At 55.7% G+C, this 20,392-nt stretch overlaps 2 protein-coding genes and 5 non-coding genes across 8 annotated transcripts; all 7 read left to right on the forward strand.

Annotated features, from left to right (window-relative positions):
* The first annotated feature begins 326 nt into the window (after positions 1-326).
* RPL13A (ribosomal protein L13a) lies at positions 327-2,792 on the forward strand. 2 transcript variants are annotated; one of them, XM_060174189.1, is made up of 8 exons: positions 327-405; positions 704-776; positions 1,032-1,097; positions 1,197-1,298; positions 1,484-1,569; positions 1,775-1,834; positions 2,042-2,164; positions 2,295-2,792. In XM_060174189.1, exons 1-8 carry the CDS (start codon positions 391-393, stop codon positions 2,379-2,381), a joined length of 612 nt encoding a protein of 203 aa, XP_060030172.1. In that variant the 5' UTR covers positions 327-390; the 3' UTR covers positions 2,382-2,792. The 2 variants fall into 2 exon arrangements, with proteins under 2 accessions (XP_060030172.1, XP_060030170.1); XM_060174187.1 differs by having other exon boundaries at positions 328-405; positions 701-776.
* LOC132537332 (small nucleolar RNA Z195/SNORD33/SNORD32 family) lies at positions 835-918 on the forward strand. The gene has a single exon (XR_009548780.1). It is a non-coding gene; the product is annotated as a small nucleolar RNA Z195/SNORD33/SNORD32 family (small nucleolar RNA).
* On the forward strand, positions 1,330-1,410 carry LOC132537331 (small nucleolar RNA Z195/SNORD33/SNORD32 family). Its single transcript, XR_009548779.1, has one exon. It is a non-coding gene; the product is annotated as a small nucleolar RNA Z195/SNORD33/SNORD32 family (small nucleolar RNA).
* LOC132537336 (small nucleolar RNA SNORD34) lies at positions 1,635-1,707 on the forward strand. Its single transcript, XR_009548784.1, has one exon. It is a non-coding gene; the product is annotated as a small nucleolar RNA SNORD34 (small nucleolar RNA).
* On the forward strand, positions 1,872-1,958 carry LOC132537360 (small nucleolar RNA SNORD35). The gene has a single exon (XR_009548803.1). It is a non-coding gene; the product is annotated as a small nucleolar RNA SNORD35 (small nucleolar RNA).
* Positions 2,793-6,136: 3,344 nt separating the features above from the next.
* RPS11 (ribosomal protein S11) lies at positions 6,137-8,965 on the forward strand. The gene is made up of 5 exons (XM_007531309.3): positions 6,137-6,293; positions 7,923-8,054; positions 8,190-8,265; positions 8,485-8,614; positions 8,796-8,965. Exons 1-5 carry the CDS (start codon positions 6,279-6,281, stop codon positions 8,917-8,919), a joined length of 477 nt encoding a protein of 158 aa, XP_007531371.1. The 5' UTR covers positions 6,137-6,278; the 3' UTR covers positions 8,920-8,965.
* On the forward strand, positions 8,323-8,410 carry LOC132537361 (small nucleolar RNA SNORD35). The gene has a single exon (XR_009548804.1). It is a non-coding gene; the product is annotated as a small nucleolar RNA SNORD35 (small nucleolar RNA).
* Positions 8,966-20,392: the final 11,427 nt, after the last annotated feature.

A 20,392-nucleotide genomic window follows, 5' to 3' on the forward strand; every position in this document is an offset into this window, starting at 1 on the left:
GCCCTGCGGCCCGCGGTCGCCGGAGGGGGTGGCGGCGCCCCCGATGGCTGGCCCCAGGGTGGAGCGGCGGGACGGCGCCCGCAACCCCTCAAGAGCATGGCGGCCCGGCCCGGACGACCCCGCCCCGCGTGCCCTGCCCCCGGGGTCACGTGACCTCCCTCCGGGCCCCGCCCCGCCCGCCTAGCTCGGCGGGGCGTCACTCGCGGATTGGCCCATCTCCAGACGGCCCTCCTCCCGAGGGGAAGTCTCTGCGCACGCGCCGACACGCCGGCCAATGAGAAGCCGCGAAGCCGCCGGCTCAGCCCGCGTGGCGTCACTTCCTCCGCCCCTGCTTCGAGGCATAAGAAACCCTGCGGCGTCCCTTCCTTCTTTCCCAGGCGGCTGCCGAAGATGGCGGAGGGGCAGGTGGGCCTCGGAGCGCGGCGGGGCGGCGTGGGGCCGGCCGGGGTGCGAATCGGGGGGCTCTCCGCGAGGGAGAGGAGGGAAGGGAGACAGACCCGCCCTGGGGCGCGGCTCGGGGCCGCAGGCACTTTTGGTGAAATGCAGCGCTGCTCCCCTCGGGCTGGGGAGACACGCGGCCGGCCGCGCGGGCTTCCCTTCGCGTCCCGGGGACGTGCACAGGAGGAGCTCGCACCCCGACCCGACCCGGCCCCGGGAGGCGCTTCGTGCGCTTCAGATCCCACCTGCCTCCTCCCCCCAGCAGGTCTTGATCCTCGATGGCCGAGGCCATCTCCTGGGCCGCCTGGCGGCCATCGTGGCCAAGCAGGTGCTGCTGGGTGAGTCAGTCTCCTTCACCTTGTCTGTTTGTCTGTCTGTCTGTCCTGCGGCCCCCGGACGGTCGGTGATGAGCAACAATCACCATCTTTCGTTTGAGCCTCGCGGCCGTGAGATGAACCCCATGCACCGCTCTGAGACCTGCGGCCCGCGCCCCGGCCCCGCGCTCTGCCGCCGGCTTTTGTCCTGCTGACGCGCCTGCCCTCTGTCTGTCTGTCTGTGTGTGTGTGTGTGTGTGTGTCTCTCTCCCCCCACAGGCCGGAAGGTGGTGGTGGTGCGCTGCGAGGGCATCAACATTTCTGGCAACTTCTACCGGAACAAGCGTGAGTGGTGCGGCGGCGGCGGGGGGGGGGTGCGGGAGGCCGGGACGGTGCGGGGCCCCGGGGCAGCGCCTGACCGGCCCGTCTGTGCCTGCCCCGCAGTGAAGTACCTGGCCTTTCTCCGCAAGCGGATGAACACCAACCCCTCCCGCGGCCCCTACCACTTCCGCGCCCCCAGCCGCATCTTCTGGAGGACCGTGCGGGGTGAGCGGCGGGCGGGGCGGGGCGGGGCGCGGCGGCCGCTGATGAGGATTGTCCCCTCGTGTTCGAGTTGGCCGACCATGAGACCACCGCATGCACTACCATCTGAGGCCGCCGGGGCCGGGAGGGCCGGGCCGGGGCGCGCGAGGGCAGCGGCGCTGACCGGGTGCCCCCCCCCCTGCCTGCAGGGATGCTGCCCCACAAGACCAAGCGGGGCCAGGCCGCCCTGGACCGGCTGAAGGTGTTTGACGGCATCCCGCCCCCGTACGACAAGGTGGGTGAGCTGGGCCGGCTGCAGCCCCCTCCGCAGCCCCCTCCCCAGCCCCGGCCCCGGCGGCGGGGCGTCCATGATGACCGACCGTTACCTACATTGTTTGACCCTCCTGAGAACAGCTCCTTGCCTGAGACGCCCGTCCCAGCCAGCTCTCCCCGTCCGTCCCTGGTTCCAGGTCCCTTAAGCCCCTCTGCTTCCCCCACAGAAAAAGCGGATGGTGGTGCCGGCTGCCCTCAAGGTCGTGCGTCTGAAGCCAACGAGGAAGGTGAGTCGGGGGCTGGGGGCCGGGGTCCCCCAAGACTGGCAGATGATGGTTCATTCTCACGATGGTCTGCGGATGCCGCCGAGGGCGCTGCCGAAAATGCCAGTGGCTCAGCTGATGCCAGGAGGGAAAACTCTAGGGCATGAGGGCTGCTCCTCGCCAAGCCCGGGCCCCTCACGGCCGGCCGTCTTTCCTCCCACCCCATCCCAGTTTGCCTACCTGGGGCGCCTGGCTCACGAAGTGGGCTGGAAGTACCAGGCGGTGACGGCCACCCTGGAGGAGAAGCGCAAGGAGAAGGCCAAGATGCATTACCGCAGGAAGAAGCAGCTGATGGTGAGGCGGCCGGGCGCCCAGGCCTGTGCCCAGGGCTCCGCCGGGTGGCGCGGGGGGTTGGGGGCGGGGGGTGCCCTCCTGGGACGGGCTGACCAGCCGCTGACCACTTCCCACTCTCTCCACTCCACAGAGGCTACGGAAACAGGCCGAGAAGAACGCCGAGAAGAAGATCTGCAAGTTCACAGAGGTCCTTAAGACCCACGGACTCCTGGTCTGAGCCCAATAAACTTGACTGTTTGCTCACGTCTGGCCTTCCCTTCCTCCCCGGGGCCCTGGGGCGTGGGGGACCCCACAGGGCAAGCTGTCTGGGGCCTACAGAGCTCACACGAGTGTGGGTGTAGCTTGCCTGAGGCCAGCTTGTGCACAAGTTTAAGGAATCAGCACTTGGAGCAGCCAGCTCCGACTATGGAATTTTGCAATGGTGACCTGGAAACACGGAGGGCTTGGGGCTTTCACTCCCGGGGTGGTCGATGCTATACTCTGCAGCTGGTGGAGAGTGCTAGCCTGGGCAGGTGTGGGCCTGATGTTGTACAGGGGGCTTGACTTACGCTGGGAGGGCAGCTAAGGGCATCGGTTCCTGTGCCGGCCCTGTGTTCTGTAATATAAAATAAATTATTTTAAAATAAAATTCGGAGTGTCTGCAGTATATGTCTGCTGTGAAGGCAGGCCCTGCGGTAGGACAAGGAAAAGCAGAGGGGCCTTGAAGCGCAAAGATGGGCTTTGCCCGTCTCGTGGAAGAACTAAGCTCTAGAGATGATTTACAGGCAACCTTGGTCCTGTAAGTCTCCGACATCACGGCCTGCAATGCCCTGTACACCTGTAAAGTGCCTCCCTCAGCTGCAAAGTATGGGATCGCCACCCTATTAGGCTGGGCACGCCCCACCTGGAGCCGTTTCTGCCACATGGGATGGTGGGTTTGTACAGAGGAGCAGGAAGCATTGCAGGGTCCAGATAAAACCCTCTGCTCCCCTCCCCTCTTTGCTCTTTCAGATTGCGCTTTCTAGGCAGCTAGTTGCCAGCCGTCTTCAACCCTGGCGGGTGGTGCCACCATGAAACCGCCCTCAAATGTTGCAGCGAGGCGGGTAGGGTGGGAGGGAAGGATTCCTGGGCTGACTAGGAAGCTGCTTTCCTGCTTACAGCCCCTCAGTTTGCCAGGAGACCTGGCAGCCCTGCTAGCGCTATGCTCCCTGCCAGGAGGGTCCTATGGGCACAGGCATTTCCAGCTGCCTGAGGAGGTGAGAGGGTGACTACAGGTAGTACAGACAGTCTGCTCACCTTACAAGTCAAGAAAGGGCGAAAGGGAGCAGCCAGAGCACACACTGCTGCAGCAAAGCAGCGAGCGTGGCCAGCCTTCAATAAAGGAAAGGAAAGGTAGGGCGAATTAGGTGATTCTTAGTGAGAAAGCCAGGCATCTCTCCAGTACATGTGCTGCTGGGGATTGAACTCAAGACCATTCATGCTGGAGAGTCTAGTGCTGGACCACTCAGGTGACCTTTTAGAAGGTATTTCTGACTGCGCTGTGACCAGATGTTAAAAGCAGGAGCTGTGCAGCGGTTAAGCATACATGGTGTGAAGCACAAGGATCCCGGTTCGAGCCCCCGGCTCCCCACCTGCAGGAAGTCGCTTCACAAGCTGTGAAGCAGGTGTGTATCTCTGTTCTACCCAACGACATCAATAACTACAACAATAAAATAACGAGGGAAAATAAATACAAAAAAAAGGAGCCAGGACAGGGGTGGCAGCTTAAGCTCCATAGGTGCTGGGTTTTTAGTCCATTGCCAGAGGATTCTCACCCCTCGAAAGTGAATCGGTATTTTTTTAGTGAGAGATTCCAAGAACCCTACTCAGCTCTGGCTTACAGCAATGTTGAGGGTTGAGCCTCTGACTACCTACCACTGACTCAATTTGCAGAATTTAACAGGAAGAGGAAAGGGTGGGGGCTAGAGAGCATAATAGTTATGCAAAGAAACTCATGCCCAAGACTCAAGTCTCAAATTCAATCCCAACATCACCATAAACCAGAGGTGAGCAATCCCCCGGGTTAAAAACCAAACCAGGAAATCACACCTACCCCACCACTGGGAAAGATGGCAGGCAGACTACCGTGTATTTATTTGCAGGTACCACACACACAGGCTTAATGGTGATTCAGGGCATTGACCCTCATGCATGAAAGCAGCTCTCTCCTCCATCTCAAGTTTTTTCTTCAGCAGAAGACAGCACACAAAAACTGACACCAAATCTTCCTTCAGTCCCGTGGAGACCAGGCTCAAACCTGGGCTGCTCACATGGCGAAGCAGGGAACCATTTCACCTGGCCCTGACCTGGGCCACCTGTCAACACAGCAGAGATAACAGAGCTCTGCCCCTGCTTGGTGCTTTTTTAAAATATTAAGCAAATTCGCATCACTCTAGCACATGGGCTGCCATGATCTTCACCTTGCCTGTGAAAAGTCATGTCTGAAGTGGTAAAAAATTCAAAAGTTGGAGCTGGGTGGTGGCACAGCTGGCCGAGCGCATGTCACAGGGCTCAAGGACCTGGGTTCAGGCGCCCAGTCCCCACCTGCAAGGGGGAAAGCTTTGCAAGTGGTGAAGCAGCGCTGCAGGTGTCTGTCTCCCTCTCTGTGCCCCTATTCCTCTAAATCCCTGGCAGCTTCTATCCAGTAGATAAAGATAATAAAATTAAAAAGTCAATAGAAACATTTTTCCACAACAGGTGGGTTCATGGGCCAGTAAGTCCTTGCGAGGCGAGGCTTGTCTGTGTCTAAAATAGATACCAGGGCTAAAACTAAGCAAAATGGCTTTCACAACTGCGGCTCCAATGTCTCAGGTTCAGTTCCCTACACCACCAATATGCCAGAGACCAGCAGTGCTCTGGTCGGAAGAAAAATAAAAGTCCGTGAAACAAGAAGTGAGTGTCCAGTTACGAATCTGCGCTGCTAACATGGTAGTTACAGTCCCATATGGTGGCCACTCAGGATTTAAGTCTAAGAACAGTGGATTTTAAGCCGCGAGCACGACATTTCCAGCCATGTGCTTTATCGCTCAGCACATCGCAAAGACCAGCAGAAGGACGGAGGGGCCCGGGAACGGTTATGCGAAGAGAGAGATTTCTCCTTTTCCTTTTTGGTCCCAGCTCGGCTCCGGCTGCTGGTGCAGGAGATCGAACCCGGGACCTGCAGCCTCAGGCAGAAGAGGCTTTTTCTTTTGCATAATTATTATGCAACCTCCCCGCCCTGCAAAGAGGCTCTGAGATCCAGGTTCAAAGCCCAGAGCTGAGCAGAGGTCGCCGGTCTTTCTGTATCTTTTTTAATTAATTAATTTATTTTTAACCAGAGCACTGCTCAGTGCAGGGGATCGAACCCCGGACTTTAGAGCCTCAGGCATGAAGAGTCTCTTTGCATAAGCATTATGCTATCTACCCCTGCCCTTTCTGTATCTTCTTACGTTAAAAGAAAAATAATTTGAACAATCCGGGGCGGGAGGTAGATAGCAGAAGGTTATGCAAACAGACTTTAATGCCTGAGGCACCAAAGTCCCTGGTTCAACCCCCCCCCCCCCCCCCGCACCACCATCAGCTCTGGTTAAAAAATTAAAAAAAAAATCAGAATGGCCTTTTTTGCCACTAAAGCAATTCCTGGGGACTAAATGGAACGTGCCAGGAAATTCTATTCAAGTTAAAATCTCTTGCAGAGAAGGCGGAGTCGCCGCGCGAGCGGGGGGGACCGGCCAGTCGCCCACCTCGGAGAAAGATGGCTGCCGCCATAGGCCGCCGTGCGCTGTACGGACGGGGCCACGCGGCCCCCACGTGGGCAAAGCCTTTTCGGAACATGGCGGCCTCCGTCGAACTCTCGCGATGAGGCGGGCGGGACCAGACAGGCCACGCCCACTCTTCGTCGCCGCCTTCAAGTAACGCGGGGCTAGGCTAAACTCTCGAGAGCAGATGTCGGCCCCGCCCACGCCGAGCTTCTCCGCAGTGCTCGGTCAAGGGTCGCCCGTCAATCAGCATCTCGAGGCCCCGCCCACTCCTCGTCACTTCCGCCCCGACCCACGCGCGGCGGATAAGGAAGCGGTGAGCCGCTGCGACGCTCCTTTTTTTCCAGGCGGCCGGGAAGATGGCGGACATTCAGGTGGGCATGGCGTCCCGGCCGGGGGATGCCCAGTCTGCGGGGGGGTGGGCCCATCGTCCCTTTTCTGGGGACAGTCTGCGGGGGGGGGGGGGGCGTCGTCCCTTTTCTGGGGACAGACTTTGGGGCGGGGGCTCAGGGCGCGTGTCTGCGGCCGGCGGAGTTGATGGCCGCCAAGCAGCGGGAGTTGCTTTAAGTCGCGGCCGCGTGGGGAGGCCGGGACCCTAGAGGCGAATGGCGGGAGCCCGGTCGCTTGGCTTTTTCACTCTAAGGCCGCAGCGGCCGGAGGAGATGAGCAAGTCGGGGCCGCGAGTCCCGCTGTCTGTCCCGCGCGGCGTCGCTCGGTCGCTGGGCTCGGCCGGCGGGGCGGGGCGGCGCTGTTCCCGCGGTGCCCGGGAGACGCGGCTCCGTGCGGGCTGGAGTCGGAGGCCCCCGCCGCGCCCTCTCTCCCACCCCGCTCCCTCTTTATTTACTCTCCCCTTGGGTCGCCTTTGTTTTTGATTGTTGTTGTAGTTATTGTTACTACTGACGTCGTCGTTGTTGGACAGGACAGAGAGAAACGGAGAGAGGAGGGGCAGACAGAGAGGGGGAGAGACAGACAGACACCTGCAGACCTGCTGCACCGCCTGTGGAGCGACCCCCCCCCCCCTGCAGGCGGGGAGCCAGGGGGGCTCGAACCGGGATCCTGACCCCGGTCCCTGCGCTTGGCGGCACGTGCTGCCGCCCTCCCCTCCCCTCCTTTTGTTTTTACTGTGTTTGTTTCCATATAAACATTTTGTTTATTACTGAGAATGACGGGAGGAGAAAGAGAAACAGACATCCCACGGGTGCACGTGCTGCCAGGGCTTGAGCGCAGGGAGTCCAGTGCTTTACCCGCCGCGCCGCCTCCCGGGCCGCTTGCTTTTTTTCTGCCGACGCTTTTATCTTGAGGACACGACGAACAAATAAATGCATGTTCTTTAGTTGCCAATAAAAAGCAAGCAAGAGACAATCCGCCGACTGTGGTGCGTTGCACAGAGTGAAGGGGCGGCTGCGGGGTGGAGGCTGCAGCCTCTGGGGAGTCGGTGGGTCTGTCATTTTTTTTTAATGTCTTCATTGGGGAATTAATGTTTTACATTGAACAGTGAATACAGTCGTTTGTACGTGCATAGCATTTCCCAGTTTTCCATCTTAACAGTACAACCCCCACTAGGTCCTGTGTCATCCTTCTTGGACCTGTAATCAGAGTCTTTTACTTTTGGTGCAATACGGCAATTCCGGTTCAGGCTCTACTTGTGTTGTTGTGTTTTGTTTGTCTTTACCAGAGCACTGATCAGCTGTGGCTTCTGGTGGTGCAGGGACTTGAACCTCGGACTTTGTAGCCTCAGGCATGAGAGTCTCTCTGCATGACCGTCATGCTGTCTGTTGTCTATACCCTGCCCTGTTTTATTAGTGTTTTTTATTTATTTAGTACTGTCTATATCGAGAAAAATCTGAGAGAGAGACTTGCAGTACTGGTGAAGCTTTCCATCCCCGCTGCAGGTGGGGATCAGTGGCTTGAACCCGGGTCCCTGCGGCCTGCCTGGCCCCTCTGGCGGGCGGGTACCCAGCTGCGGGGAGGTCAGGCGCCTCTGTCTCGTCTCTGCCCCGTAGACCGAGCGTGCCTACCAGAAGCAGCCGACCATCTTTCAAAATAAGAAGAGGGTCCTGCTCGGGGAGACCGGCAAGGAGAAGCTGCCCAGGTACTACAAGAACATCGGCCTCGGCTTCAAGACGCCCAAGGAGGTCAGTGGGGGCAGGCGAGGCCCCGGGTTCTGATCCCGGCGTGTTTGCTGGGGGGAGGGGAGCTGTAGCTTGTGTCCTGAGAGCCGCACCGCCTTGCCGGGAGCTGCGCGTTCACGGCTTGCCTTTTCCCGCCAGGCCATCGAGGGCACCTACATCGACAAGAAATGCCCCTTCACCGGAAATGTCTCCATTCGGGGCCGGATCCTGTCTGGTGAGTGACAGCCCTGCGGCTTTGACTCCGGGTTCCGGGCGCTCCTCTGGGCCCCCCGGCAGATGATGGCTACTCTCATGATGGTCTGCAGATGCCCGCGGCTGGCACTGCTGAGACGGCCGCTTGGCGTGGCTGATGTCGGGCGTGGGCCTAATGGGGGACCTGCTGCCCCGCGCCCCCTCTGTCGGGGAGCTCTGACCGGTGGTCTCCCCGCCCCAGGCGTGGTGACCAAGATGAAGATGCAGAGGACCATCGTCATCCGCCGCGACTACCTGCACTACATCAGGAAGTACAACCGCTTTGAGAAGCGTCACAAGAACATGTCCGTCCACCTGTCCCCCTGCTTCAGGTGAGCGGGGTGGGGGCGGCGGCCTGGGGAGCCAGACGGGGAGCCTCGTGTTCTGATCCAGTGCACCGGGGGCTCCCGCCCCTCTGTGCCTGGTGCTCTCACTGGCAGAACGTAACGGGGGGGGGGGGCGAAGCTGGGGGCCTCTGGAAGCTCCCCGACACGGCCACTGCCCACTTCCCAGGGACGTCCAGATTGGCGACATCGTCACGGTGGGCGAGTGCCGGCCCCTGAGCAAGACCGTGCGCTTCAACGTGCTCAAGGTGACCAAGGCTGCCGGCACCAAGAAGCAGTTCCAGAAGTTCTGAGGCCGCACCCGCCCCCTCAACTCAATAAAAGCTTTTATCCACTCAAGGCCAGCTCCTGGTGCCTGCCTTGGGGGTGTTGTAGTGTGTGGTTTTTGCCTCCAGGGTTATGGCTGGGGCTGGGGGCCTGCACTACAAATCCACTGCTCTTGGAGGCCATTTTTCCCATTTTGTTGCCGTTGTTGGATGGGACAGAAATGAAGAGGGGAGCCGGGAATGCAAGCCTGCTTCACCGCCTGTGAAGTGACCCCCCTGCAGGTGGGGAGCTGGGGCATGTCCAGGGTCCTTGCGCTTTGCAGCCTTTTGCTTAACTTGCTGTGTCACTGCCTGACCCCCACGGGGGTCTTTTTAATTTTTTTTTGTTGTTTTCTTTAATATTTATTTCCTCTTGTTTTATTGATGTAGTTATTGTCATTGTTGGGTAGGATGGAGAGAGATGGGGAAGACAGACACCTGCAGACCTGCTTTACCGCCTGTGAAGTGACTCCCCTGCAGGTGGGAAGCCGGGGGCTCGAACCGGATCCTTAAAAGATCCTTTGTGCCTCCTGCGCTTAACCCGCTGAGCTACAGCCCAACTGCCTTTTTTATTTTTTATGCTTTGGGAACCAGGTCTGCCTCCTGTCTGTTTTATGGCGATGACCATGTGCAGCAAAGACACCTGCAGTCAGAACAGCTTTCACCTGAGCCTGGGCGCCTCCGCGCCCCCCCCCCACCCCCATCGCCCCGCCCCACCCCTGTCTCTGGGGAGGAAGTGGCGTGGAGGCTCCAGTGTCCCCTGCACTCAGGTCTGTTCGCTGGGGAGGGGCCAGAAGAGATAACCTGCCGGCCGGGCTGCAGGGCTTGACACCTTGGCACCCCCTTTGGTCCCCCATTCTGCGGGTCTGGTCCTCACTTCCTGTCCCTGAGCCAGGACGGGGATGCCAGTCACTCTTCTGGCTTCACACACACCCCCAGTGCACAAGCAGGCTCAACTGGGGCTGCTGCTTCTCCCAAGCTGGCAGCTGAGCCCACAGGAACGCTGCTCTAAGGTGAGGCCAAGCTGGACCAGCCTGGAACCAGCTCAGCTGTGGGCTCCCCAGCCGCCCTCTAAGGGCCAAGGGGCCGGGAAGCTCTGCCGGAGTGCATCAGCAGCATGCTCACCAGCCACTGCCCGCCCGTGGAGAGCAAGTTCGCCGCCCTGCAGGGCCCTCAGGGTTGCCTGGAGTGGCTGAAGGCTTCTGAGCAGCACAACGGGGGTGGGGCCCTGGGGTGTCAGATACAGACTGAGGGAGGCTTGCAAGTCCCAGGTTGGACCTGGCAGCAGCAGAGTCAGCTGGGTGGCAAAGGGAGGAGAGGTAGATAGCATGATGGTGACACAGAGACCCCCCTCCTGCCTGAGGCTCCCTATCCCAGGTTCAGTTCCTGTGTACCACCATCAGCCAGTGCTGATGAGAAAGCGCTGGGGTTCAATCTCGCCACCCCCACCTGCAGGAGGCCACTGCACAAGCAGGGCTGCAGGTGTTTGACGTACCATCCCCTCAATTTCACTCCAAAATAAAACAAAATGGGGCTACGGGGCCAAGGGCAGCGAGAATAAGAGACCCTCTGCGCAAGGATCCCGGTTCGAGCCCCCCCCTCTGGCTCCCCACCTGCAGGGGAGTCACCATACACAGTGAAGCAGGTCTGCCGGTGTCTGTCTTTCTCTCCCCGTCCTCCCCTCTCCATTTCTCTCTGTCCTGTCCAACAAGGATGACATCAGTAACAATGAAAAACAAGGGCAACAAAAGGGAATAAATATTTTAAAAGACAACTCCAAAGAAAGGAGACCCTCACCCACCCTGGAGTCTTGGAGTCCCTGCGGCTATGCCCTCAGCTGGCTCCGTGGGAGTCCCCGGCTCCCTGCCCCCCAAGCCTGTACCAGGGACTGCAGCAGCACTGGTACAAGGGTTGGGAGACGGGGCCCTGAGGAGGGTCGGAGGCTCCAGGGATGGATGCTGCTTCCCCTCCCCGACCAGCGGCTCCTTTTCACACCACCCGTGAGGGCGCGGTTCCTGCTAGAGGAAGCACCACCTCTTCAAAGAGGGCAGGAAGGGGCAGGACAGGTCAGGAGGGGCCACCGCCCAGGGGCTTCAGCAGAGAGCCAGCCCCGCCCCACTCAGGGAGACTGGGCAAGAGTGGAGGAGGCAACATAATGGTTCTCCCAGACTGAAGCAGGAGGCTCAGGTCTCTGGCTCAGCCCTGGCACCACCATCAGCGTGAGCCCTGTTCTGCTCTCCCGTGCTCACTCTCGCCCTTGATAAAGCGAAGAGGTTTGCAGGCTGAGGAGATGGCATGGTGGTTATGTAAAGGCCCCGAGAGTCAGTCCCCAGCGCCACCCTGATCCCAAGCTGAGTGGGGCTCTGGTAAATAAAGAGAGCAGCTGGGCCGCCGGTAGCACACCTGGTTAAGCGCATGTGTTACCATGCACAAGGGCCCCGGTTCAAACCCCCATCCCCACCTCCAGGGGAAAGCTTCACAAGTGGTGAAACTGTTGCAGGTGACTAACTCTCCCTCTCCTTCCCCCTTCCCCTCTCAATTTCTCTCTGTTCCAGCAGAAGAAAGCTCTAAAAATATATATAGAGAGGGGGGCTGGGTGGTGGTGCACCTGGTTAAGTGCAAACATTGCAGTGCACAAGGACTGGAGTTCAAGCCCTCCGCCCCCACCTGCAGGGGGAAAGCTTCACAAGTGGTGAAGCAGGGTGGCAGGTGTCTCTGTCTGTCCTCTTTATCTCCCCCTTCCTCTCAATTTCTGGCTGTCTCTATCCAATAAGTAAAGATAATTTTAAAAATATCTATTTTAATTATCTTTATTTATCGGACAGAGACAGCCAGAAATTGAGAGAATGAGGGGAGATAGAGAGGGAGAGACACCTGCAGCCCTGCTTCACCACTCACAAAGCTTTCCCCCTGCAGGTGGGGGCAGGGGGTGGGGTGGGGCTTGAACCCAGATCCTTGTGCATTGTGACATGTGCGCTCAACCAGGTGTGCCACCAATGGCCCCGTGAAAAACAATTTTTCATCAATAGAAAAAGGCATGGAACCAGAGAGAGGAAAGGAGAAAGAGTACAGAGACCAAGGTGCAGAGAACAGGACACAGACACTGTTGGGGGAGGGGGTGTCAAGGAGCCAAAAAGATAGGGACAGACATCCAGAGACCTAGAGAGGGAGACGGACCCAGAGAGGAGGGCAGAGACCCAGAAAGCGGGAGACAGACCCAGAGAGAGGGAGACGGACCCAGAGAGGTAGGCAGAGATGGGAGGGTGTACCGAGACCCAGAGAGAGGGGCAGACAGACCCAGAGAGAAGGGGACAGAGACCTAGAGGGTGGGGAGACAGAGACCCAGTGAGAGGGATAGAGACACAGAGAGAGACTGACTCAGAGAGAGGGTCAGAGTCTACGGCCAAATTACCCTGAACATGACTGATCTTATCTGATCTAAGCAGGGTCCGGCCTGGTTAGTAGTTGGATGCAAGAAAGGGCCAGAGACCCACAGATAGAGAGGGACAGAGACCCAGAGAGAGAGGGGGACAGAGACCCAGAGAAAGAGGGAGACAGAGAACCAGAGAGAGAGAGGGACAGAGACCCAGAGAAAGGGGGACAGAGACCCAGAGAGAGGGGGACAGAGACCCATAAAGAGGGGGACAGAGACGCAGAGAGAGAGGGGGACAGAGACCCAGAGAGAGAGAGATAGACCCAGAGAGAGGGGGACAGAGGGACAGAGACCCAGAAAGAGAGGGGAGACAGACCCAGAGAGAGGGAGAGACAGAGACCTGAAGGGGGGCTGAGCCAGGCTGCAGAGCTGGCGCGGCTGGGGGGCCCCACCGCAGGTGTTTCCGCCCGGGTGGGGCCGCGTGTTTACAACAACAACAGCCCGGTTCCCCGGTTTCCTGGTTTCCTCCCCGCAGTCACTGGGGCGGCTCTGGGGCGCCGGGTCCTCAGGCTGCCGCGTCCCAACACCCCTGCCCGTGAGCGCCCACCCCACCCAGAAAGGCCAGTGACACCCCCTGCCCAGGTGGGGTCCTCCTCTGCCCCCACCCCCGCTGGCTCCCACCAGCCTGCAGGGTCCTCTGGGCCTTTCAGGGGCTGTGTCTCATGTCCCCAGCCTCTTCACCAAGACCCCACCAGCACCCTCCCTCCTCCCCAAGTCTCTCACCTCTTCCTCCAGACCCCTCCCCCCTTTGCTTTATTTCCCTGACAGCCACCAGCCTGGCCCAGCACAGCAAGGAAGGTGCCACGGCACCAGGGGAAGCTCCACTCTCCTTTTCTCTCTGTCTTTCTCTTTCTCTGAATGAAATACAGCCCGAAATCGCATATGCATGAGGCCCCAGCTCCACAGCAAATAGATAAATACTATTTGGGACTGGTAACATAGCTCGCCCAGCTAGAGCATTCGTTCTGTCCTGTGCCAAGCTCAGCCCGGTGCACAGGGGGAAGCTTGGGTGTGGTGGTGGCTTTCCTTTCCCCTGCCTCTCTTTTGGGCTATCTGAAAAAAAAAAAAAAAAAAAGTTGATATGAAGCAATGAAATCCCACTAAGGAATAATAATAGAAATAATAAGCATTATTATTTTCTTTTTTGGTGTTTCCAGAGCACTGCTCAGCTCTGGTTTATGGTGGTGCTGGGGACTGAACCTGAGACTTCAGAGTCTCAGGCATGTAAGTCTTTTGCAGAACCATCATGCTTTTCCCCCAGTGTTTTGTGTTTTATTGTTTTTTTTAAAACATTTATTTATCCGAGCCTGGGTGGGAACACACCTGGTTGACTGAACACACCACAGTGCTCAAAAACCTGGCTTCAGGCTCTGAGTCCCTACCTGCAGGGGAAACAGTGTTACAGATGACTCTCTCCCTCTCCCCCTCTCTATTTCTCTCTGAGAACAGTGTTACAGATCTCTCTCTCCCTCTCAATTTCTCTCTGCCCTATCAAATAAATAAATAAACATTAAACACTTTACTTACTTTTACTGGATAATGCAGTGCTTGGCCGCGCCCTCCCTCTCAATGCCTTCCTTCCTCACCCTCCAGTCACTGTCTGTCTTCTCATCCATCCTTAGACAAGGTTCTAATTTTCATCTCCTGCCTCACAAGTGCTACAGTGGTGTGACCTAGGTCCCCTTCTCTCTAATTAATAAAGTGCATTCTTTTTTTTTTTTCCTCCAGGGTTATCATTAGAGCTTGGTGCCTGCACTATGAATTCACTGATCCAGGTGGCAGTTTTTTCTATTTTTATTGGATAGGACAGAGAGGAATTGAGGGGAGGGGAAGATAGAGCAAGAGAGAGATATATAGACACCTGTAGACCTGCTTCACCGCCACGACCCCCCTGCAGGTGGGGAACCAGGATCTTTTTTTTTTTTAATATTTATTTTATTTATTCCCTTTTGTTGCCCTTGTTGTTTTATTGTTGTAGTTATTATTGTTGTTGTCGTTGTTGGATAGGACAGAGAGAAATGGAGAGAGGGAGGGGAAAGCAGAGAGGGGGAAAGAAAGATAGACACCTGCAGACCTGCTTCACCGCCTGTGAAGCGACTCCCCTGCAGGTGGGGAGCCGGGGGCTCGAACCGGGATCCTTATGCAGGTCCTTGTGCTTTGCGCCACCTGCGCTTAACCCGCTGCGCTACAGCCCGACTCCCTCTTTTTTTTTTTTTTAAAGAATTTATTTATTCATGAGAAAGATAGAAGGAGAGAAAGAACCAGCCATCACTCTGGTACATGTGCTGCCGGGGATTGAACTCAGGACCCCATAGTTGAGATTCTGGTGCCTTAGCCACTGCGCCACCTCCCGGACCACGGATCTTTAAGTTTTCTTTTCTTTTAAATATTTTATTTATTTATGAGAAAGATAGGAGAACCAGCCATCACTCTGGCACAGGTGCTGCTGGGGATCAAACTAGGGACCTTATACTTGAGTGTCCAAAGCTTTACCACTGCGCCACCTCCCGGACCACCATCCTCAAGCTTTCTTTGCTCTTTGTACTATGTGCATTTAACCCAGTGCATCACCGCCGACCCCCCTCCCCTTTAAGTGCATTCTTGGATTGTACTACTCAGCTAAGAAAAGAAGAGATACAATTTTGCCATCTGCAGCAACTTAAAGGCACTTGGGGGTTGTGCAAAGTAAAGGAAGTCGGAAGGGAGAAGGACAAGGAGTGGAGGACTTCCCCCACATGGCCAACAGAAGGAAATCAAACTGATGAACTGGCAAAAGAAAATGCACAGAAACGAGTGGAGGGCCGGGAGAGTCACACACTGCACTAGGGCGTCCATGGTTTACCCTGCCTGAGGTCCTGGGTTCAATCCAGGCACCACATGGGAGCATCATGAACCGCCAGAGGGACTCCGGGGTGGAGGGCAGTGAGGCAGGACCTCTCTCTGAAAAAAACAAACACCCACCCACAAAAACAAAAATAAAAAGAAACCAACAGACAACAGAATGAAGGTGATCAGAGGGGAAGAGGGTGCCGGTTGCAGGGGGAAGGGTGTGGGCTTTAATTCGACCTTGTTTTGTTTCTATGGGAACAGTTTAACCCCCCCAAAATAATGATATAATAAGCTCTTGTCTCCTGAACTCGTGTGTGTGTGTGTGTGTGTGTGTGTGTGTGTGTGTGTGTATTGGGGAGCCTCTGGGACTATTTCTCTTAAGTGATCCTTGTTGGGGAATTTTTTTATTTACATTTATTTATTGGATAATAACAGAAAGACGTGGAGATGTAAGAGGGAGATAGAGAGACACCTGCTACACTGCGTCACTGCTCACTAAGCACTCTCTCTCTCTCTCTCTCTCTCTCTCTCACACACACACACACACACAGGAAGCAGGGCCTTGAAACCTGGTTTTTGCACATGGTAACATGTGCACTCAACCAGGTGAGCCACCACCTGGAGAATTTATTATTATTATTAGTAGTAGTAGTAGTAGTCACCAGGGTTATTGCTGGAGCTCGATGCCTGCACTACGAATCCACTGCTCCTAGTGGCCATCTTTACCCATTGTTATTGTTGTTGTTGCTATTATTGTTGTTGGATAGGACAGAGAGAAATGGAGAGAGGAGGGGAAGACAGAGAGGGGGAGAGAAAGACAGACACCTGCAGACCTGCTTCACCGCCTGTGAAGCGACTCCCCTGCAGGTGGGGAGCCGGGGGCTCGAACCAGGATCCTTACACCGGTCCTTGCGCTTTGCGCCACCTGCGCTTAACCCGCTGTGTCACCACCCGGTTCCCTGGACCAGATTTCTTTATGGGGTGGAGAAGGTGGGAGGTCTGGCTTCTGTAATTGCTTCTCCACTGGACATGGGCCTTGACAGGTCGATCCAGACCCCCAGCCTGTTTCTGTCTTTTCCTAGTAGAGTGGGCTCTGGACAGTTGAGGTTCTGGGACACATTGGTGAGGTCGTGAGGTCATCTGCGAGGGAGCTGACAGGTTTTGCAGACAGGTCTCAGAACCACAATCTTTGACAGGCCTTCACTCATTCTGCAAATACTGACAGTGTTGCTTTCTTGGACAGAAAACACAAGCAGAATGGATCCAGGGCCTTTTGCTGCAAGCTTCTGGCCTAGAGCACCCTCAGGAGACCTGGACAGTGTGTGTGTGTTGGGGGGCTTCCAGGGAAAGGCTCTTACGACGGCGACCTACCTGTCTGTGTCCATGCCAAACCTTGCACTGAAGTCTTAGGTCTTGGGAATTGGGCGGTAGCGCAGCGGGTTAAGCGCACCTGGCGCAAAGCGCAAGGGTCCCGGTTCGAACCCCCTGGCTCCCCACCTGCAGGGGAGCCGCTTCACAGGCGGTGAAGCAGGTCTGCAGGTGTCTGTCTTTCTCTCCCCCTCTCTGTCTTCCCCTCCTCTCTCCATTTCTCTCTGTCCTATCCAACAACGACGACATCGATAATAACAACAATAAAACAACAAGGGCAACAAAATAAATATTACAAAAAAAGTCTTAAGGGAGGCACAGTTATCCTGTCCTCCACCCACGGCTCTGGGCTGAGGGAAAGACTCCATAGCACTGAAACTTTCTCCAGTGCCTCTGGGACTGAGCAGGAGCCTGGGGACACACACACACACACACACACACACACACACACACACACACACATGGTGAAGCAGGCACCCTTCCAGGTGAGCTATCTTGCCAACCTTTTCAAATTCAATTCAATTATTTATTTATTTATTTATTACTTCTTTATTGGGGAATTAATGTTTCAATTATTTATTTAAACTCACAACCCAGACAGTGAACCCAGGGTCTGGCAAATGTGTGCTGACGGGTGAGTGGTCTCTCCAGGACACGTTCTTTTTATTTATTTTAATATTTTATTATTATTAAACAGAGACAGAGAGAAATTGAGACGGAAGGGGGAGACACGGGGATAGAAACAGAGACACCAGCAGCCCTGCTTCACCACTCGTGAAGCTTTCTTCCTGCAGATGGGGGTCAGGGGCTTGAACCTGGGTCCTTGTGCACTGTAATGTAACTTGACCAGGGGCGCCACCATCTGGCCCCAGCACACTATTCTATTCTTTTTTTTTTTTTTTTTGCCCCCAGGGTTATTGCTGGGGCTCGGTGCCTGCACTAGGAATACACCACTCCTGGAGGCCATTTTTTCCCATTTTGTTGCCCTTATTGTTGTGCTTGTTGTAGCTTTTATTGTTGTCATAGCTGTTATTGTTGGATAGGACAGAGAGAGATGAGTAAGACAGAGAGGAGAGATAGACACCTGCAGATCTGCTTCACCGCTGGCAAAGCAATTCCCTGCAGGTGGGGAGCTGGGGGCTCAAACTGGGATCCTTACGCTGGCCGTTGTGCTTTGCGCCATATACGCTTAACCTGCTGTGCTACTGCCCAGCTCCCCTCTATTCTTTCTCGTTTTATTTTATTTCTTTTGCCTCCAAAGTTATTGCTGGAGCTTGGTGCTTGCACTATGAATCCACTGCTCCTGGAGGCTATTTCCCCCATTCTGTTGCCCTTGTTATTGTTGTTGTTATTGCTGTTGTTCGACAGGACAGAAATTGAGAAATGGAGAGAGGAAGGGAAGACAGAGAGGGGGAGAGAAAGACAGACACCTGCAGACCTGCTTCACCACCCATGAAACGACCCCCGTGCAGGTGGGGAACTGGGGGCTCAAACTGGGATCCTTAGACCCGTCCTTGTGCCATGTGCGCTTAACCCACTGCACTACCGCCCAGTCCCTCTTTTCTTTCTTTCTTTTTTTATATTTATTTATTTTCCCTTTTGTTGCCCTTGTTTTTTTTTTATTGCTGCTGTAGTTATTATTGTTGTAGTATTTGATGCTGTTGTTGTTGGATAGGACAGAGAGAAATGGAGAGAGGAGGGGAAGACAGAGGGGGAGAGACAGACAGACACCTGCAGACCTGCTTCACCGCCTGGGAAGCGACTCCCCTGCAGGTGGGGAGCCGGGGGCTCGAACCGGGATCCTTAGGCCACTCCTTGCACTTCGCGCCATGTGCGCTCAGCCCACTGCGCTACCGCCCGACTCCCCTTTTCTTTCTTTATTAAAGAAACCAAAACCAAACCAAAGAAATATGAGGGCTGGCTGGCGGCTCACCTGCCAGAGAGTACACATCACCCTGTGCAGGTTTAAGCCCCCAGTCCCCACTGCAGGGGGGAAGCTTCGCTAGGAGTGAAACAGGGCTGCAGGTGTCTGTCTGCCCTCACTTTCTCTGTACCTACTAGTAAATAAATAAATTAAACATTTTATTAAATTTTTTTATTATCTTTATTTATTTATTGGGTAGAGACAGCCAGAAGTTCAGAGGAAGGGGGAGACAGAGAAGGAGAGAGACAGAGAGACACCTGCAGCCCTGCTTCACCACTCGTGAATTCCCCTGCAGGTGGGGACTGAGTGTTTGAACCCGGATCCTTAGGCTTTGTAACATCTGCTCTCAACCAGGGACGCCGCCACCCAGCCCTTTGCAAACAGACTTGCCTGCCTGAGTTTGTGAGGCCCCAGTTTCAGTCCCCAGCATCAGCTTCAGCCAGAGCTGAGCAGGGCTCTGGTCTATGTATCTTCCTCTCTGTGTCTCTCTCATTAAAATACAGAAATTATTATTATTATTATTTTTTAATTTAGAAATCTACGGAGATGGGAGAGACACCATGGCACCACTCCACTATCCACAGTGCACCCACGTTGTTCCGGGGCTCGAACCCAGCTCCCCAGGCAAGGCGGGGATGTGCTCTAATGGGTGGACCATGCCCGGACTATTATCTTGACTTACAGGTGAAGAAACCCAGGCTCCCCAGGAGACACAGAGAGGCCGACAGCACTGGGTCCCGAACTGCGGGGTGAGCGCCTCCGGCGCAGGGCAGGTGCGGAGGGAGGGGCTGCTGGTCACCAGGCATCCTGAGGTCAGGTGGGGGGGACTCTAGAGCAAGACCCCTGTGGGTCCGGTCCTGCGGGAGGGGCTGCCTCCTTTAGTGACCACGTTGCAACTGGACCCCCTTCAGATGGGGATCAGGTGGTGGCACACCTGCTTAAGCGCTCACATGACCATAAGCAAAGACCCGGGTTCAAGCCCCTGGTCCCCACCTGAAGGGGGAAAGCTTCACAAGTGGTGAAGCAGGGCTGCAGGTGTCTGTCTGTCTCTCCCCCTCTCTATTTCCTCCTTCTCTTTCAATTCCCCTCTGTCTTATCCAAAAATAGCAGCAACAAAAACAATGGAAAAAGAAAAAAAAAAAAAAAGATGGCCACTAGGAACAGTGGATTCATAGCGCAGGCACCTAGCCCCAGCGATAATATTGGAGGTTAAAAAAAAAAAGAAGTTTTTCTCTTCTTTCTCCACCCCCTTCCTTCTCCTGGTGCCCCACCCCCTCCTCTCCTTCCTTCCCACCCTTTAGAGAGACAGATAGTGAGACAGACCACAACACGACACTTCCTTCAATGTGCTGGGGCCAGGCTCCAACCTGGGTCACACGCTTGACAGAGCAGTGTACTGTGTGATCTATTTTTCCAGCCCTGCAAAAAAAAAAAAAAATCATGCCTGAGGCTCAGAGGTCCCAGGCTCAACCCCCAGGGCCACCGTAAACAAATGCTAAGCAGCCGCTGGTCAAGGACAGAGGAATTGGAAGCAGAGAGCAGAGAATAGCTCACTTACTGCACGGCTTCCCCGTGGGTGTGACCCAGGCTGGGGCCCAGATGTCACCAAACTGAAGGAAGCTTCGGGGGCGGGTGGTGGCACAGCTGGTTGAGTGCACTTGTTACAATGTGCCAGTCGGGGGAAAATCTTTCCCAGCGGTGAAGCAGGGCTGCAGGTGTCTCTCTGCCTCTCTCCCTCTCTATCTCCCCCTTCCTCTCAATTTCTGGCTGTCTCTATCCAATAAATAAATAAAGATATAATAAAAACTTTTAAAAAAAGGAAACTTCAGTGCTGTGGTGTCTTTCTCTCTGTGTCTTTAACAACAATAACAAAAGGGCGGGCGGTAGTGCAGCGGGTTAGGCGCACA

This window comes from Erinaceus europaeus, chromosome 2, assembly GCF_950295315.1.
Source record: "Erinaceus europaeus chromosome 2, mEriEur2.1, whole genome shotgun sequence".
NCBI lineage: Eukaryota > Metazoa > Chordata > Mammalia > Eulipotyphla > Erinaceidae > Erinaceus > Erinaceus europaeus.

Coding starts and splice junctions, on each gene's coding strand:
- RPL13A (XM_060174187.1), top strand. Junction 1,570..1,774: donor TCCCGCCCCCGTACGACAAG/GTGGGTGAGCTG, acceptor CTTCCCCCACAG/AAAAAGCGGATGGTGGTGCC. Junction 2,165..2,294: donor GCAGGAAGAAGCAGCTGATG/GTGAGGCGGCCG, acceptor TCCACTCCACAG/AGGCTACGGAAACAGGCCGA.
- RPS11 (XM_007531309.3), top strand. Junction 8,055..8,189: donor GCTTCAAGACGCCCAAGGAG/GTCAGTGGGGGC, acceptor TTTTCCCGCCAG/GCCATCGAGGGCACCTACAT. Junction 8,615..8,795: donor CACCTGTCCCCCTGCTTCAG/GTGAGCGGGGTG, acceptor CCCACTTCCCAG/GGACGTCCAGATTGGCGACA.